The sequence below is a fragment of the Kwoniella dendrophila genome, chromosome 1, assembly GCF_036810415.1.
Source record: "Kwoniella dendrophila CBS 6074 chromosome 1, complete sequence".
NCBI classification, from domain to species: Eukaryota; Fungi; Basidiomycota; class Tremellomycetes; order Tremellales; family Cryptococcaceae; genus Kwoniella; species Kwoniella dendrophila.
This window is the reverse complement of record NC_089476.1, coordinates 2076135-2094216: the sequence shown is the minus strand read 5'-3', so window position 1 is coordinate 2094216 and position 18082 is coordinate 2076135. Positions and strand designations below refer to the sequence as shown.

At 38.2% G+C, this 18082-nt stretch overlaps 6 protein-coding genes across 6 annotated transcripts; 4 read left to right on the top strand and 2 right to left on the bottom strand.

Moving 5' to 3' along the window:
• Positions 1–199: 199 nt before the first annotated feature.
• On the top strand, positions 200–2107 carry L201_000748 (uncharacterized protein; the record flags this gene model as incomplete). The annotated part of the gene is made up of 6 exons (XM_066216547.1): positions 200–559; positions 625–729; positions 811–1326; positions 1445–1630; positions 1714–1860; positions 1949–2107. 6 exons carry the CDS (start codon positions 200–202, stop codon positions 2105–2107), a joined length of 1473 nt encoding a protein of 490 aa, XP_066072644.1.
• A 527-nt stretch (positions 2108–2634) lies between these two features.
• L201_000747 (uncharacterized protein) lies at positions 2635–5814 on the bottom strand (the record flags this gene model as incomplete). Its single annotated transcript, XM_066216546.1, has 7 exons — positions 2635–3302; positions 3375–3683; positions 3757–4126; positions 4190–4285; positions 4356–4459; positions 4530–5217; positions 5281–5814. 7 exons carry the CDS (start codon positions 5812–5814, stop codon positions 2635–2637), a joined length of 2769 nt encoding a protein of 922 aa, XP_066072643.1.
• Positions 5815–6365: 551 nt separating this feature from the next.
• L201_000746 (uncharacterized protein) lies at positions 6366–8857 on the top strand (the record flags this gene model as incomplete). Its single annotated transcript, XM_066216545.1, has 9 exons — positions 6366–6381; positions 6435–6796; positions 6870–6982; positions 7049–7246; positions 7315–7342; positions 7402–7484; positions 7539–7584; positions 7645–7947; positions 8006–8857. 9 exons carry the CDS (start codon positions 6366–6368, stop codon positions 8855–8857), a joined length of 2001 nt encoding a protein of 666 aa, XP_066072642.1.
• Positions 8858–9210: 353 nt separating this feature from the next.
• On the top strand, positions 9211–11645 carry L201_000745 (uncharacterized protein; the record flags this gene model as incomplete). The annotated part of the gene is made up of 6 exons (XM_066216544.1): positions 9211–9916; positions 10025–10586; positions 10721–11012; positions 11092–11162; positions 11231–11457; positions 11569–11645. The coding sequence occupies 6 exons, from the start codon at positions 9211–9213 to the stop codon at positions 11643–11645; spliced, it is 1935 nt and encodes a 644-aa protein (XP_066072641.1).
• Positions 11646–12064: 419 nt separating this feature from the next.
• L201_000744 (uncharacterized protein) lies at positions 12065–13923 on the top strand (the record flags this gene model as incomplete). Its single annotated transcript, XM_066216543.1, has 10 exons — positions 12065–12082; positions 12152–12173; positions 12311–12364; positions 12482–12489; positions 12601–12684; positions 12774–12858; positions 12966–13077; positions 13193–13353; positions 13456–13466; positions 13609–13923. 10 exons carry the CDS (start codon positions 12065–12067, stop codon positions 13921–13923), a joined length of 870 nt encoding a protein of 289 aa, XP_066072640.1.
• A 134-nt stretch (positions 13924–14057) lies between these two features.
• L201_000743 (uncharacterized protein) lies at positions 14058–17822 on the bottom strand (the record flags this gene model as incomplete). Its single annotated transcript, XM_066216542.1, has 20 exons — positions 14058–14382; positions 14473–14589; positions 14646–14665; positions 14737–14755; positions 14815–14955; positions 15083–15229; positions 15297–15484; positions 15535–15725; positions 15780–15937; positions 15999–16015; positions 16084–16168; positions 16222–16449; positions 16503–16553; positions 16612–16731; positions 16804–16877; positions 16946–17029; positions 17081–17192; positions 17247–17449; positions 17515–17551; positions 17608–17822. 20 exons carry the CDS (start codon positions 17820–17822, stop codon positions 14058–14060), a joined length of 2532 nt encoding a protein of 843 aa, XP_066072639.1.
• Positions 17823–18082: the final 260 nt, after the last annotated feature.

Sequence of the window (18082 nt, the reverse complement as noted above, 5' to 3'; positions counted from 1 at the left end):
GCTACTTCGGAGTTTGACTTGATTGTCCGCTGAGGTCGCTCCGTTCCTGGATATTCGGTTTCGAGATTTCGTTCGAAAAGTCAAAATTATAAGTAATTGGCAGAACGTCAATTAATGTTATGAAGCTGTGATTTGAAGTGAATATCGTTGAAGTACATGAACCAGATCAAGTCGATCCACTGATATCAGCTCATTCAGCATGGCAGCTATACTACGATCTCAACCAGTCTCTAGGCTGTTGCACCGGTCTTCGACGAATCAACCTTTCTTTTCATCATCCAATTTACGAAAACCATGTTATTGCGGATGTACGAAATTTCAACCTTCCATATCAACTTTAGGTAGACAGAACAGGGCAATTACCACCAGCAATAGAAGAAAACAAGATCTTTACTTTAGTGACACTGTGTCGCGAAAAAGAACGTATGCAAGTGAAGCCGCTTTACAGGAAGTCAAACAGGAAGATTTCGGATGGTGTACTGAAACCGAAGAAAGACAAGCTAAATTGATTGAAAGTGCTAAAGCAAGAGTAGAGCTGTTTAGGAAGACGATCGAGCAGGTATGTTACTTCCTTGATCATTTATTGGTAGATTTCATAGCTGATATTTGCTGTCTGACTGGTAGGAAACTGAAATAACCGATGTACAAGGTCAAATTGCTCGAGCCAAAATACAGAGAGAATTAGGTCCTTTAGCGCAATTATGGGATAAATACGTGGAAACGAGGAAAGTGAGTTAGGTTATGCACCCAATTTATTCATTGCCTTTGTCAACATTAAGACATATCATGTTCTTACATTGTGTTATCTAGTCAATAATAGATTTGAAACCAGAATTAGAGGATCCAGATCCAACATTACGTGAAATGTTTGAATTGGAACATGAAACATTGTGCGAAGAATTAAATACATTATTATCAAACGATTTACCTAGATTACTATTACCCCTACCATCAACAGCTAGATTAGCTTGTATGGTATCTTTAAATGCTGGAGTAGGTGGATTGGAATCTGCATTATGTACAGAAGATTTATCAAGAATGTATATTAGATTTGCTGAATCAAAAAATTGGAAAATTGAACAAATTTCAAAAGTTGAAGGTACAGGTGGTAAAGGTGGCGGTGGTATAAGAGAATTAACTTTAAAGTTTTCTCCTGGAAATAATAATAATAATTTTTATGGATCAGATGAATTAGAAGGAAATGCAGTCGGAGATCAAGGAGAAATATTCGGTTTAATGCAATGGGAAAAAGGTGTACATAGAATTCAAAGAATTCCAATAAATGAAACTATGGGTAGAATACATACTTCAACTGTTGCTGTTGTTGTGAGTTTTTCCCAAAATGTGCTATTAACAGTCTAATCTAACGCAAATTGTCAAAGTACCAAGTGATATAGCGTATAAAAGGTATCAAGCTAATCCTTCGCCTATAATCTTACTACAGGTACTACCCATTTACCCTGATACAGAAGAATCACCTTTAGTTGATCCAAAAGACGTAAAAATTGATGTGATGAGAGCAAGAGGTGCAGGTGGTCAACATGTAAATAGAACAGAATCTGCAGTTCGTTTAACACATATACCGACTGGAATTACAGTCTCAATGCAAGATTCAAGATCACAGCATCAAGTGAGTATTGTTTATGAACCATTCCTGTATAGATGTATAAATTAACGTCAAAAGCTAATATATTATGTTGGATACTTTTGCAGAACAAAGCATGGGCATGGGATATTTTAAGAGCAAGATTAAGTGAAAAGAAACATAACGAAGAAGTTGAAGCTAAACGTGCATCAAGAAGAGATCAAGTTAAAGGTGCAGATAGAAGTGATAAAATTAGAACATATAATTTTAATCAGGTACATTATTTCTTTCTTTTCTTTCAAGATTGATATGTTGAATGTCTTTTTGCCTGACTTATACAAATTAATTTAACTTTACATGTAGGATCGATTGACAGATCATAGATTTGGATTTACCATAACAGGATTACAAAATATTTTAGATGGTAATGGATTAGATGATGTAATTTTAATGATGAAAAATGATTTACAAGAAAGAAGATTAGAAGCTTTATTAAAAGGTGAAGAAGATTTAGATTATTAGATATAGTAGATTTATAGAATGGCAAAAGTATCAGAAGAACAAATAATCAAACTGATCATATAGGTTTATCTGGATTTTTTGTACTATTTATTATGCTCATCGCACACCCAACTCAAAAGCTCTCTCTGTTCTTTGGACAGCATGAATCAACGATTAACGATTTCTGATGATATAAGGAATTGCATTTGATTCCAGAAGATATACAGTAGAGCAATAAGTCTCACATAGAATCATTTATCCGTTAAGTTTAGACTGCATATATGAATATCCACAACAGTAGTATGAAATTATATGACGTGTATAAATAAACTTTGTCTCGAATACATTACATAGAATAAAATAGTAAATTTGAACAAACAACAAAGATGTCCCTTTCATAATAAATTCACAAATGATGTATCGTATATATACATTCTCCCTACTTGTCTTTTTTTTTTTTGACTTTATCCATCTTTCATGATTTTCCCTTGAAGGATCTTGATGTTTGATACTGATAACATCCAATATTGGAATTGTTCTTCTCCTAATTACATCTCAACTTCCAAATTCGTTATACTTGATTTCAAGTTATTCAATCTTGATTCAACATTATTTATCATTGTCATCAATTCATTCAATTCATCTTTTGGTGAATTTCGATCATATTGATGTAGATTTTGTTGTAATATCCTTTTAACTATATCTTCAACATTTTCTTCATTATTATCTAGATAATCAATTTGATTTCTTCTATTATGAGATAATTTTTGATTTCTTCTATTTACAACTTGATTTTTATCTATCTTAGCATATGTATAAATATTACTAATTATTAATAAAATGATTAATAAGAACATTAAGTTTTTAATATTTAATGGTGTATCTTGTAATAAATCTTCTAATGAATCAAAAATACCTTTAATACCACCAAATATAGATTTTAATCCATTTACAAACATATCAATAGATGATTGTAAATATCCCATATCTTCTTCTCTTCTCTTTTGTCTTGGTGTATTTTCATTAGCATATGCTTGAGCTTCAGTTTGTTCTTTTTCTTCTTGTGCAACTTCTTCAGCCGCTTCCAATTCTCCTTCATCAACTCCACCTTCTCCAACAAATTCACTAGGATGTTCTTTTATGTACTCTCTCATACCTTTCTCCAAATCATCATGATATGTTTTTTGTCCTTCAATAGCTGATTTCTCAATAATACCTATTTCATTCAAATTGGTGAATCAGTTTGTATACCAAGTAAGAGAGGAACGTCAGATCAAATCAAACTCACCTTTGACCCAACTTTTTCCAGTCCATTCGACAGTAGTAGTAACTATGACTTTTGTAGAATTTCTACCTGCCCACATTAAACAAGTTCTGGTTTTGACGCTAAATACACCACCTGAAGGTACATCAGGTGTTCTAGTTGTAGTGATTAATGAAATGTAATCATCAAAGACTAAATGCTCATGTTCATCTGTTATATGACATTTGGTTTGTTTAGGTCCAATTGAACCATTTAATGGTTTGATATATGATGTAGATCGGGTTAAAAGTGTATTTGAAGGTGAAATAGGTTTCCATTCGGAACTTTCAATATCTATAATGTAGATTGAACAATTCAAGTCAGTATATCGTATCTCGTAAAATGACATTTAATGGGCTCTGCTTACCCCTTAATTTCTGATTTTCACTCAAGAAATTCTTAAACCATCCACTATTAAACATCAACTCGTAAATCTTCTCTGGTGTAGAGTGGAAGGTAGTTTGTAAGGCAGTCTCATTGTAATGTTTGCCTTCTTTTCCACAAGCACATTGCGTCGGGCCATGCCCTTTACTTGCACCGCCTGCTGCTCCTCCACTAGCTCCTCCGGCGACAGCTGTATCAGCATCATCACCAACAACTGACCCTGGTCTTGAGCTTTGATTGTTGGTATTACCCAATGAAACACTTGACATGACTGCGTTAGGGTTACACAGTCTCCAGATATTCATCATAACGTCGTATGTCGAATCCCTTGCAATAAGCGATGCGAAAGTATACTGACAGCATAGGTATTTTGGTTAGCGTTGACGCAACGGAGATGAAATGCACAAAAGACATACCTTTGCGCTACCGGTGGAAACTTGTATAGCGTTAGGGATAACCAAAGCGGTCATTTTCTTTTCGATAGTTTTGATATCAGCAAATGCTACCACGACCTAAATGCAGTATCAGCTATGTGTAGAGCTCGTTTGTGATCGCCTAGACAGCTATCAAGTGTCTACTCACATCTGTGACCCAGCCAAGAATATTCGCATGAAAGCATAAATGATTCTCCGACACGTATAATCTTCCCTGTAACAGAATATCCTTTGATAGTGCACATCCGTAATCTAAAAAAGAATTTTCATGAGCCTTTTGCTATTTCTGTTAAAGCAGGTTAGAAGATATAATTTGACTCACCTTCAATTAGATAATCACCTTCATCTATAGAAGGGAAAAGAGCATGAAAATCTGTATTTCTTCTATTACTTGCAACAGCGAAACCAGTTACTGGTAAATCATCATCTAAATCACTATCTGATTCAGAATCATCAAAATCATCATGATCAAAACCTTCATCACCATCAAAATCTTCCCCATTTAATGCATCATCATCGTCATCTTGATTATTATCTTTTTTAGTAGTTAAAAATGGAGATCTTTTTTGTAAAGATCTTTTTTTAGCTTTTAATGTACTTATAATATCATCTGAAGTACCTGGACCAGGTAAATGTAAACCACCTTTTGCTAATGCAGCAGCTATACCACTTTGACCTGATGTAGAATTGATTGATTTTGTTCTTTTCTTATTTCTTCTTGATTTTTTACTCAAACTTGTATTTCTTGAATCAACGGGTTGCAATGCATTTGGTGATAATGGTGGTGATACTATTGAAACTCTATCTCTTGATGATAATATTGATCCTTGACGTGATCTCGTGCCAGTACCATTTCCGCCATTTGCTGATAATACACTACCTGATCTAGCTCTAGGTGATAATTCGTTACCGGGAACTCCTGCTACAGGTAAAGACATTTTGGATATATCAGATGTAAATGATTGATCGTATGCCGTAGGTGTTTCTAAATCGTCTTCGTCAAATGATTCCTATGTAACGTTCAAATACACAATTAGTTGTGGTATAAGTTTCAAAATGATTAAAATACTTACTCTTGATATACTATCAGTCAAGCCTAAACCTAAATTTGGACGATTCCTGATATGAGTAGTAGGACTAGTTACTACTGGAGAACTACTAAAACTTCTAGGTGAATTTGAACCTTCTTCAGTTAAAACTAATTTTGGTGTACCTAAAGGTTTATTATTTGGACTATGTGAATTTGGTATGGGTATAGGTAGATTCAAAGGTGTATGTTTATTTCTTGGACTAGGTGTAATTGACCTTTTAACTGGTGATCCGTTATTTATAGATTGTGAAGATGAATTAAAATTTTCAACAAATAATGAACCTCCTGGACCAGGTGCTGTTGTAGGTGAACCAGTATTGTTGTTGTTGTTGTTTTTAGTTACTAAAATATGATCTTCACCTTCAGATTGATTATTTGATGTAGATGAAAAGACAGATACTCTTCGTTTACTATCGTTAGAACCCCTTTGGTTATTATTATCGGCTATAAAATCGGTCTCCGATGTATTTGAAGATGTTGAAGGAGATCGTTTAAATCTTGATAAGATGCTCGGCATCGAGATGTATACAATCTGAATAACTTGCTATTTGGATATATACGAACGAGAAAGATACTGATAAGCACAGACCTTGTTATATGCAATGAGAGTCTTGTATCTTTTGTCTCGAGCACAACGACAGGGGTAACAAGGTCAAGGCTATATAACTTGTGAAAGGTTTGGTAACTTAAGTAGAGGTATGACGAACGGGACACACTGAGCCATGATATGATATACAACCTTTTGCCTTTGGTGAGTAACGAGGTTTACGGAAAAAGCAAATCAAAAGCCAGTGACGTCGCGTAACGTATCGTCACTTTGTACTCGTCACCAAGACAATTCAGGGTTAACCTCCACGTGCAGCAGAGTGACAGGCACGCTATTCCTACGTTATATGGGCTACATAATCAAATAAGCGAAAAGTCCAGTCAACTATACTCTCTGCTAACCTCCACTCCCTACGACCACTCGACTGGAAACATTAACCATTTCTTCTTCCTCTTCTTTCCCTCAAACTTTCGTTAACATTAACAGGCAACGACGATATAGTCTGGAGATCATGTTCCACAATGGCCGGTATATATAGTAAGCTGAACTGATTTCGCTAGCGATGGTATAGCTTACATCCGTTTATCTAGATGGGCATCTGCTTGAATTCCCTACGATCAGGGTAGACTGTTTTCTCCCTTCAACATCATCTACCCTTCTACCTTCATTACCTACATGTCCAACCCACCCATATCCTCTGAGGCCAGCACCAAACGCTCAACTATTTCTGCTGACTCACGTTCATTCCGATCATCTTATGGGACTTAGCGATGCATTTACCGGTAAAATCATTTGCTCACCCGATACGAAAAGGATGTTATTAGCTCTGGAGGCTGAAGTTGATCGTGGGTTTCTGGAAGAAGGCACTAAGGAGGTTAAGCGATTGAAGTATCCGGGGCTGAGAAAGAGAAAAGAAGGTAAAGGAAAAGATGAGAAGATTGTTGACAGGATCGTAAGTAGTCCGGATCACCTAACACTAATACCCTTCATTACTGATTTACGGCTAACCAATACAGTTATTGTAGGAGGCAGTGCCATATAATTATCCGAAAGAATATGAAATAGGATATGAAAATGGAAAACTTCAAGCAGTCACTATAACTTTACTAGACGCGAATCATTGTCCAGGCTCAACTATGTAAGCTGTCTATTGAGCGAATTTAACGATGAAAGGACAAGCACACTGATTCGGGCATGTAACTAGCTTTCTCATCACCTCTCCCACCAAAGCAGTTCTTCATACGGGTGACATCAGAGCAGACAAGCTGTTTATGCAATCACTTCGGCGAGAACCGATGCTACATTCCTTCCTAGCACCCATATCTACCTATTCCGGCTCAACAAGCAGTCTTGGTGGTGGAAGAAGGGTATTGGACAGAATTTATCTGGACACTGGAGCGATGTAAGCCATTTACTGGATGCCAGATACCGTTTCCGCTCAAGGAGAAGCTAACGATGTCACAAACACAGATTGGGGACAGGTGATATGCCAGATAGAGTGAGTCTGGTTTTTACCGTCAGAAATGCACAAGGACAAAACCTAACGAAGCATGATAGGAACCCGTACTTCAAAATCTGGTAGAACAGATGAGCCTTTTTCCCGCAGATACTATCTTTTTTTTGGACACATGGTGTTTTGGGTGAGCTTCTACCTCGATCGTTTAAAACCAGAGCTGACCGTCAGAATTTGGCAGATGGGAATATGTCATTAAAGAAGTAGCAAGGTATTTCGATGAGCCTGTAAGCTCAATCGTTTCCAACCTACAAGGAAGTACCTAACGTATTGAGTTCTATATCTAGGTGCACGTTGACCGGTACAAGCGTTCCATCTATACGGCCATCGAGACCGATCCATATCTCCTGCTATGCACAACAACAGATCCCCATTCTACCCGATTTCATGCTTGTGAAAGAACGCATAAATGTGTAACTTGTCGAAGATTCGAAAAAGGTAATCGAAAGCCAGTTTATAATCTCGATAAGAGGATAGTTAGCGTAAGCATGGTAGAAGCCAAAGAAGCGTCTTGGGCTATGAACCATCAAGCTTTTCTCAATAATTTAGGCAAAGCTGCCATAGGAGAAGGGCCTTGGCCATACGATATCGTAAGCTCAGCTGTGCTTTCAGAGTTGTTGAATTTAGCTGATATACCGGCGTGAACAGAATGTACCGTTGGCTAGGCACTCACCCCTACCTGAACTTCAAAATCTTGTCAAGCTCTTCAAACCGAAAGCGGTATCCCCAAACACGGTTACTGCAGGAATTAAGGCTATGGATTATTATCTTCTACCTGATTTCATGCAGGAGTGTATAACGGAAGATGCTTACGAGGTAATGATCAAAGAAAGGAATCTATACTTTGACGAAAAATATGATAAAGAATTTTTAGCAGGTTTGAAAGGAATACAGGCTTCAGGCACTGATGTTACCCCAAACAAGGCCTCCCATCCTCATGATTTATCTGCAAAGACTGCAATCGACAAACCATCAAGACAAAGCTCAAGTCGCTCTTCGATGTCTAAAGAACAAATGTTTAGAATTAGTGGTTTACCGGCGTTGAAACCTGATGAATTACTTCAGATGATAGGTGCGGGCATATCACATGGAATGATTGAACCTACAGTCAGTGGAGCGAGACATGTAGACGAATATGATACCGATGAGGAGTCAGGAGGAAATAAACGCAGACGTATACTATATCAACAAGAACAAAGTCAAGATTTTAAACCTGAATCTTCCCCTTCCATCATCATCAAAAGAGAACACGATGAAAGCTTGAAAATCAAGTGCACTTCGTCGCCGCCGAGAGTGATAACATCACCTAAATCCAACTTACCATCTGCAGACAGCTCGATCACGTCAACTAAGCATAGGAAGTCAATCGCTGTGGCTCGAGATAAGAAACCGTCAAAATTCGCTTTAGGTTCCGATGATAAGGAAAGAATTAGGAAATTAATGGACAGAGATCGGGAAGCCTTTGTTGGATTTGGCCATGGCGATGATCAAGATTGCTGATGGGGACAAGTCTTGAACATCCTGTATATGTATATGTCGTAACTCGAAAAGTAGAATTTGTATCCATAGTTATCACTCATGCCTTGTTGCTTGTAAATTATGTAGATTATAGTTTATAGCAATTGTTTATGCTTATTGCCGAAAGAGGTAATTCTCACGCGTTCAGTCGTTCCTCACAATCCACTCGGTTGTCTTTCGCGACTTTGCACTTCCACTTTGCATCTTTGACAGCTCACACCCACTGTCAGACATCGTCGTGCTTATCTTTCGATCATATGTTCATAGTCACCATTTTCTTCACAGCTTCCATCTAGTATACTCGTCAATAGCTCGCCATCGAGTAATCTCCCACAATGGCTGTTCCCAAGGGATTAGCATCCCGTAACAGAATACTTGCACTCGCAGGTATACTATTTTCATTATTGTTCTTAATACATTTCATATTTCCTGGAAGTAACGTATTAGTTCATACTCAACGATGGACTACAGCTTCATCATCAGTTTTACGATCAAAATTCTTGAGAGCTAAAGCGAAAGCACCTCGACCACCAATACATCATCCTATACCGAAATTAATGGCTGATGCAAAAGAAGAATTTGAAGCTAAATTAAAAAGACAATCAAAAACATTAGATGAAGCTGTTAATGAATATAAAAAAAGATATGGAATGAATCCACCAAAAGGATTTGATGAATGGTATGAATTTGCATTAAAACATAATTCAATTATAATTGATGAATATGATCAATTACATAAAGATTTAAAACCATTTTGGTTATTTTCAGGTGAAGAATTAAGAAGAAGATGTATTCAAGTTGGTTTTTTACCTTCAGTAGATTTAGTTAGAATTGAAAAAGGTCAAACTAGAACTATTGATGTATCAAAAGGATTTGATGATTCTGAAGTTGGTGCAAGAGCAAAAGGTTTTAGAGTAATGTTAGAAAAATTTCAAGCTAAATTACCAGATATGGATTTCCCTATAAACGAAAAAGCTGAAGGTAGAATTTTAGTTCCTTGGGAAGAAAATTTATTCTCTAATTTAACTGCTGATTCTTCAAGTGAGTTTGGGTTTTGATTGGGTAGATCTCATATCTAATTCCTTTTGACAATCACGACCGTTTGAAGAGAATTGAGTTTAGCGCTAATATTCCTACTCGACATTTTAGAGGGTATCGAACATGTACTTGGAGGAAAATTTATACCTGATTGGAGGGGAGATGGAAATGTATGGGAAGCATATCGTCGAACATGTGAACCATCTTCACAAGCACGAAGATTATTTGGTAGTTTAAGATCAAATTTAAAAGAAGGTCAAGCACCTATATCAAGATTAGCTAATGCAGGAATAACAAGTGATTCAATATCATTTTCAGAAGATTTTAAATTTCCAAAAAATGTTGATGATTCATTTGATTTTTGTTCACATCCATGGGCACATTATAATCAAGGTCATTTCTTTAGTGATTGGAGAACTATACATGCTTTATATCCAATGTTTTCACCTGCAAAAGGTGTAGGTTATTCAGATATTTTAATTCCATCACATTATTATTTCTCTTCAACAAAAAGATATACATATGGTTGGGATCCTGTTAATATGGTTATTAAAGATGTGGATGATATGGAAACTCCTTGGGAAGAAAAATCAGATGATATTTTCTGGAGAGGTGCTACAACTGGTGGTGGTTCTTCACCTCCTGGTTTCTTAGCTCAATATCAAAGGCATAGGTGAGTGTAACTATCTTCCTTGGATGAGAATATCTTTACCGGATCTCATTATTCCGATAATCTGGGCACCTTCCTTAATCAAAATTTCACATTCGTTTTTCGGTATACTGATTGATCCCATTGAACCCTTATAGATTCATCAAAATGACATCCGATACTTCAGATGTGAATAAAACAGTCGTTTTCGCTGATCCACCTGGAACAAACAATTTCGTTTCTGCCGCGGTGCCAATTGGACAATTAAATGAAGATATGATGGATGTAGCTTTCACAAAAGCTGTAGGATGTACACAATATCCAGGTGGTTGTGATGGTATGAGAAAAGATCATAGATTCGCAGATGCTGTACCTTTGGGTGAAAATTGGAGACATAAATATTTAATTGATGTTGATGGTATGGGTTATTCAGCTAGATTGTTTGCTCTGGTAGGTTGATTATACCTGTTCATCAAATTGAAAAGGAACATGAAAAGCTAATTACAGATGGAAAAATCATTTGTTATAGTTAAAATCTGAAAGTGCTGTATTGAAATCAACTGTTTATACTGAATTCATGTCTGAATGGCTACAGCCATGGTAAGTTACAATCTCACTTGATGGTAATTGAATCCACGCTGATTCAACATTGTCCCTCATTCTTATAGGCTCCATTACATCCCAATTTCACAACTTTATCAAGAATTATACAATGTTCATGCTTATTTCTCAGGTCCATCCGAAGCAATGTTAGAAGCTTCGAACGCAACAAGAGGAACATTCCAAGCACCAGGATTGACCACTAAGAAATTAGATGGTGATGCAGAATTGAGGAAAATTGCAAAAGCCGGTAGAGATTGGATGTTTACTGTTGGTAGAAAGATTGATATGGAAAGTGAGTATTACCTTTTCTATCCTTTTCTTGCGTCATATTGGAAGAAAAGCATTTTCCTCTAATGTGTATGTACAACGGATTTGAACTGATCAATATGTGTTCTATCAATAGTTTACGTATATAGATTATGTTTAGAATGGGGTAGATTGACTGCTGATGATAGAGAAGCAATGACATATAAAGGTTAGATGGCTCAGAATAATAAGGTTGATTATTGATCGTGCGGATCAAAACACTCCTCAAATTTTATACTATCTCACACGGGAAGGGGCTCCTACTCGCTCAAATATACAAACAACCTATATAGAATAGAAATGTATACATACCATACATGATTCACATACCATATACTTGCTACACACCATAATCCGAATTTACCGGCCGGATACAGATTGAATGAGATGATCGATCGGCTAAAATTCGTCATCATCCGGGATCGCAATTTCATGTTATCTGGATGTCAATGTTCTCGGTGAAGATGACTGCATTTTGTTTTCAATTGTCAATGTTGGGCTTTTCACACAGGTATTAGAGGTAAATTACCATACATTGATGGACGGAAGATAGAACATATAGAAGTAATCACGGAAATAGCTAGAATAACAAGATGATAACGTTAACTATAGTGAGTATATCCAGTATTAGTTAACTGTTATAAATCAACATGGGCAGGATTGACTCTCTTGTATTCTAGGTTCGACACGGAGAATCAACAGGTAAGGTAGAGAACCTGTAATATATTACAATAATCTGTCAGCACTTGTAAACGAGCTGGATTACGAAAAGGCTCAATAATCGAAGACGGACTATATTGGAAGAAGTGACATATACTGACCATTTCCTTGTCATATAGATAATTTGAAGGCTTTATGGGCAGGTTGGGCGGATGCACCTTTATCGGTACATGGTGAGTATTCACCTCCATCGTTAGTTGATGAAGAGGTACTTGACAAGTCTTCAGACATGCACATGGATAACTTGTTCACGATGAACGTTTTTTTTTTTTTTTTTTTTTTTTTTTCAGGTATGAACGTATGTGTAACTACCTGATCAACATCTGAATTGGGGGATTGAGGGAATCATGATATCATGATATCATAACGAAATTAATTAAAGCTGTTTCCCCTCTATGAAAATCATTAGCAAGCTAAAGCATTAGGGGAATCATTCAAATCTACCAAGATACATCATATATTCGCTTCTGATCTATTAAGAGCTAATTGGACTGTAAGTGGATAATTCAACTTCTCAAGAACAATTTCAATCATATATGAACCGAAACCAAATCGTTGATTGTTTGTTGAACCCTTGTTTAGGCTCAGCAAATACATCGTAATCAACCTGAACCAAAATGTCAATTGATAACATCGACATTATTCAGAGAACAACATTTTGGTGATGGTGAGTTTCTGAAAGTGATGGATGAGAATGCAATTAAATTGCAGTCAACTGCAAGCTAGATAAAAGAAGCTGATTCATTTTACATCGTCATGAATTCTTCTTTTTAGCTGAACGTAAACCATTTGGTGGAAAAGATGGATGGCAAAGAAAACCAGGAAGAACATTTAAATTTGAAAATGGTGAAAGTCCAAATGATGTTAGGAATAGAGCTAATGAAGCGTAAGTCAAATAAATGACCCTCTACGTAAAGTCATCGTCATTCTCCACATTATAATTGTTTTTGGTAACAAGGAAACGAAAGAAAGCTGAAAATAAACTTGATGTTTGTCAATAGTATACATAAATTCATTGAACCTATTTTATCAGAATGTCATGGTTCACCAGCGACACAAAGACATGTAGTAGTGGTCGCTCATGGTATTTATAATGCTGAGTTTCTAGGCGCTCTGTTGGCTAGAAGAAGAGATCATAAACCTTTAGAATGGGGATATAAAGGTTAGTAATTACTTTTTTTTTAGTGGGTTGTGTCCCAGCATAATCATTTTGACATATCTTCCAACTTGGTTATTGATTTTTCCTATATTCATATTTGTGTAGGAATGACAAATGTAAGTTCAATCAATCAAATCCCTCCCATACCTACCAGAGGCAATTATTGTCCTCACATTTCCATTCATCGCTGAACCAATCAATTCACATAAGCTGAATTTTCCAATGTTTGCAAATTTTGGGGGAATTTACCTGATATAGACCGGTTGGACAAGAGCAGAACTAGGGTATATAGATGAATTTTCTAGAACTCCAACACCAGCAAATGTAACAACCAATCCATCTGGACCAAACTCACCTTCTTCATCACCGGGTTCACCACCACCTTTAGTTGAAGAAGATGATGAGGGCTTACTGGGTCCAGGCCTAACAATGAGAATCTTGTGTACCGATGTAACGACCCATTTACAAGGCGTACATAGACAAAAAGGTGGAATTGGCTCCACAGGATTTGACGAGAAGCAAGGAGATATTAGAAAATTCTTTGGTGGTGGTGGAAATACCAGTAAAGTGTGATCAAGTGGAAATGCATCTTTATGCACCTACAATATAATCACTAATAACAAACACTAAACAAGCGATATACAAAGAAATTGAGATTTTGCAATACAACCTACAACAGCGATTTACAGAATTTACTATCAACACATTCAGTTCACCTTCTCACCCCTTAATTCTTTACCAATAACCTCTAACCGCTTTTCCCACCCTTCAACTTCACCTAATTGCCTTTCAATTTCTGCAATCTCATGTTCCAGTTCTTTCTTCTCCTCAGCACTGGTAGAGTTCAAAGTGGTCAATTGCCAACCATGTGCAGCCAAAGGTGTTGAAGGTGTTTGAGGAGCAGTCAAATTAGTTAAACTTGTACTTGATGCTAATGGAGTACGTGTCAAAGGTGTCGATGGGATATTATGTTGCGTTGGATCACCTAATCGTAGATGTCGATTATGGTATTTCAGCAATGAGGGTCGATGCCTATAGTTAAGTGATTGTCAACTATTGGCATTCCTTCTATAGTGACAAAGCGCGGACTGCTTTATCACGCATGGGAACGAGGCGACTCACGATATAGTTACCAATGTGATGCCTAAATTCTTGGCATGCTCATACATAAGTCCCTCAACATCGCTCGATACGGCTGAAGTACACTCATCAAGAATAGCATAGGATGGTCGGTGGTAGCTAAATCCAAGTGTCAGCCTCGATCTTATCGATAAGATTGCAAAGACGCAGCTCACAATAGTCTTGCCATTCCCATCTATGGCGATGAAGCGTAAGATCTGCTTGTGAGCAGCAGATCGTGGAAAGACACAGCCCAATCCTACTTACCCTTTGTTTTTCACCACCTCTAATGTGATATAGTAAATCAGCAAATTGGCTAGACTATTCCAAAGAAGGTCAACTCACGATAACACATCCTTCCATTCTTTTCTCGTCTCCCAGCCTCCTTCTCGTTTTGGCAAATACTCCAAGTGAACATGTCCCAAAATGCTCATCAATTCCGCGTCAGTCCTACCACGAGACTTCATTTCAGCATAAGTATGTGGACTATAGGACAAGCAGATCAGCTGTTATTTCTATCTATGCGAAGATTCCGGGCTTACTAAATCACTCTGACAATAAAGCAAAACATTAGCTAACTTCTCACTATCCTTGATAAATGGGATCAGCTCACTGGTCTCGCAAACTACCAATACTCAAATATGGTCTTTGAGGTAAGAAGAAGATACCTCCTTCACCGTGGATTGGTCTTTCCATCAGCCCTGACCAAGTTGGCCACAATCGAGCAACTATTCTAGCTATAGAGGTTTTCCCTACCCCACTGTATAACGGAAAATGCGCTGTCAGCGCTGAAGGTAAGTCGGACACCTTTACATCGGCAAACTCACTTCGGCCCGGTGATCAAGGTATGTTCACCTTGCTCCACTCTCAGGTCTAGACTATTTAAAAGCTCTTCTCCTCCTCTTTCAGCACCGGCTGCGCCCCCAGCTGGCGCTACAACGGGAATACCTCGAAGCAATAAGTGCTTGGGACCTATGATCACTCTTCCATGGACGTTGGACAAATCGTAGAACGGCTGATCGAATGTTAGCTGCAAAGACATATGTGGTGTCCCTTCCACCTTACCTGATCTTCCTCCAATGCGGCGGGCCTTGGGTTCTCTGGGTAAATATTATTATTTAAAGCATGTAGCGATGACAATAGAGCGTAAACTCTGGAAGTGTAACCTGACAGCTCGGCTAAATCCTTTCCGGAATACATTAATCTACCTCCGGCATCGGCTAACGATAGCAGCAATCGTCTATTTGAAACGTAACCTGTGAGTGTAGTATTAGTATCCATACCTAAAGAATCCGATTTATATCACTCACTTTCAGTCCTCTCTGCTACCTCGTGATGGGCTTCTGTACGAGCATGTGTACCGGTCGCCTGAAGAGCTTTACTGGCTGCGGGGAATAAGATAGGCAGGGACATAAGGCAGTAGCCGCATGCAGACCAGAAATATTTGATGGTGAAATCTTCAGTCATTCTGGCATGAATTTGTATATTAGCTCGAATCGCTAAATCGTGACACGGTTGCGTCAGCTTACCCATATGGAATCCTTGCCTGAACAACACCCTGCTTTCAGCTGGATTCGCAATTTATATACGCCATTTATACGCTCGCTTTCTCACCTTGAATACCGAGTGTACATGTTTTGCTAGCTTCTCATATGCAGCCAGCAAAATTCCCTTCTCTCTCTTGCCTCCATTGTAGAAGCTGTAAATTGTGATTTAGTACTCATATCATGTTCATTTATTACATAAACTTACGCTACCTCTTCGCCATCCCTACCGATTCGTCCTAGTCCAGCTCTATATTCCCCTTCTAGTCTAGCTTCTGTAGCTGCCATTCTACCAAAAGCGGGGGTAGCTTTTTTCAATACCCATGCTGTGAATGCGTAATTTGTGAACAGTCCCAAAGTACCTAGAGGGCCTAGGGAAGCCGCCAGCTGGGAAGTAAAAATCAACATGTCCAGTGCGGGTTTACCGATATTACCACTGGTCAATATTGTCAGCTACTTGTGTGTTACAGACAGGAAAGTCGAACGTACTATAATGCGGCAAGGGAGTCGCAAAATTTCGCTACGTCGGTGGTAATGAATCTGAGCACTATTATCAGCGTTTGGTGATCAGATGAAACAACCAAACTGGGATACATACTGATCCGCTGTTCCCGCTGATGCCTCGTTGGCACCTCCTGCTACTCCGGGTTTTTTCTGCTCGGCGGGAACGGGAACTCCCAAGCCGAGCCCAAACTTGTAGTAGTTCAGGTTGTCGTTTCTACATGTATCAGGTCTACCAGTTTGATCTATCTCATACATTCGAAAATGAAGTGAAGCTGTATGCACTGACAAATATAGGTCGTGTATATACCGAGTAAGATTGGTTCTAAAGGCCAGAGCGAGCTTTCGCTCCAAATATCGGATCTATGGAAGTCCTTCAGCTCTCTAGGTCGCCAAGTCTGAGATCGGCTCCAAATGAATGGAGTACTTACCATTGAGTTGGTATAAGTACTAGGAATGGCCAGTGCGAACCACCACCCTAATCCCCTTATAAAACCAGCCCCATTGGCGGAAACCTAGTATTGGTTGTAAGCTGGAATCAAGGCTGACATGCATTGCCAGCTTACTAGATCTCGAACGATCCTACCATCCAATCTGGCTACCATTACACTTAGAACAGTTCTTGAAAGCAAGAAGAAGGTATGTAATACCAGTAAGAAAGCCTCTTTTCCTGTTTTACTATATAGATAAAATTTAGCTCATCGACACAACGAATCTTGCGATTCAGCTAACCTTGGAAAGGCGACTCTCAATACTGCTACAAGCATTTTCCAGAATTTCTTGTTTACTCCTAATTTCTCTGTTGGGTCAAGTGGAGGAAAAGAAGCTAAATGAGATTGATATAACTCGGATGATGTTGGTGTTATTCGTACTTTCGATATTCTACCCAAATGTGGGACTAGCAATGTTCGAGAGCCAGATGGGTCTGGTATATACTGTCAAAGATGAAGTATGATCAGCCGAAGAATATCATTGTACTAAGTTAAGCCAGTCGACTCACCAGGTCGACAAGTTTCTTCTCTAAAGCTGGGGTATTCCTGTAATATTAGGTGTCAGCTGCCAACGTGGTGCGTCCCACGATTCTCCAGCTTACAAAGGCGTCTCAGTCTCCCTCCTCTTCCTCTCAGCTCTCCTTGCTGTCCTATCCTCCTTCCATCCTCGTACTGTAGCAGAAGCATTAAGAGGCACAGATCTAGCCAATATAGCTGATATGAGAACTACGATAATAGCTTGGCGCCGTTTAGCTGAAAGGTTTGATAGGGTTGATTTGGGAAGCGAAGGTAATGTCGTCGGTATAGTCACCGTCATTTTGCTAAATCAGATCCTACATGAATCAAGACCGAATATAATGGACGTTAGTGAAATTGTCAAGTTGGTTTAATCACTGTAGTTGTTTGACAGAATCAACAAAGACGAATGAATAGGATGAATAGGCTTAATAGATGATTGATGGTCCTCTATCGTGTATCCGGTTAAAAACACATTCACTTTAACCGAGGCAATCACAATCATGTTTGTTTTGGATGACGCTATGATCGTCGTTGCCATGTGCAATCACATCAACATCA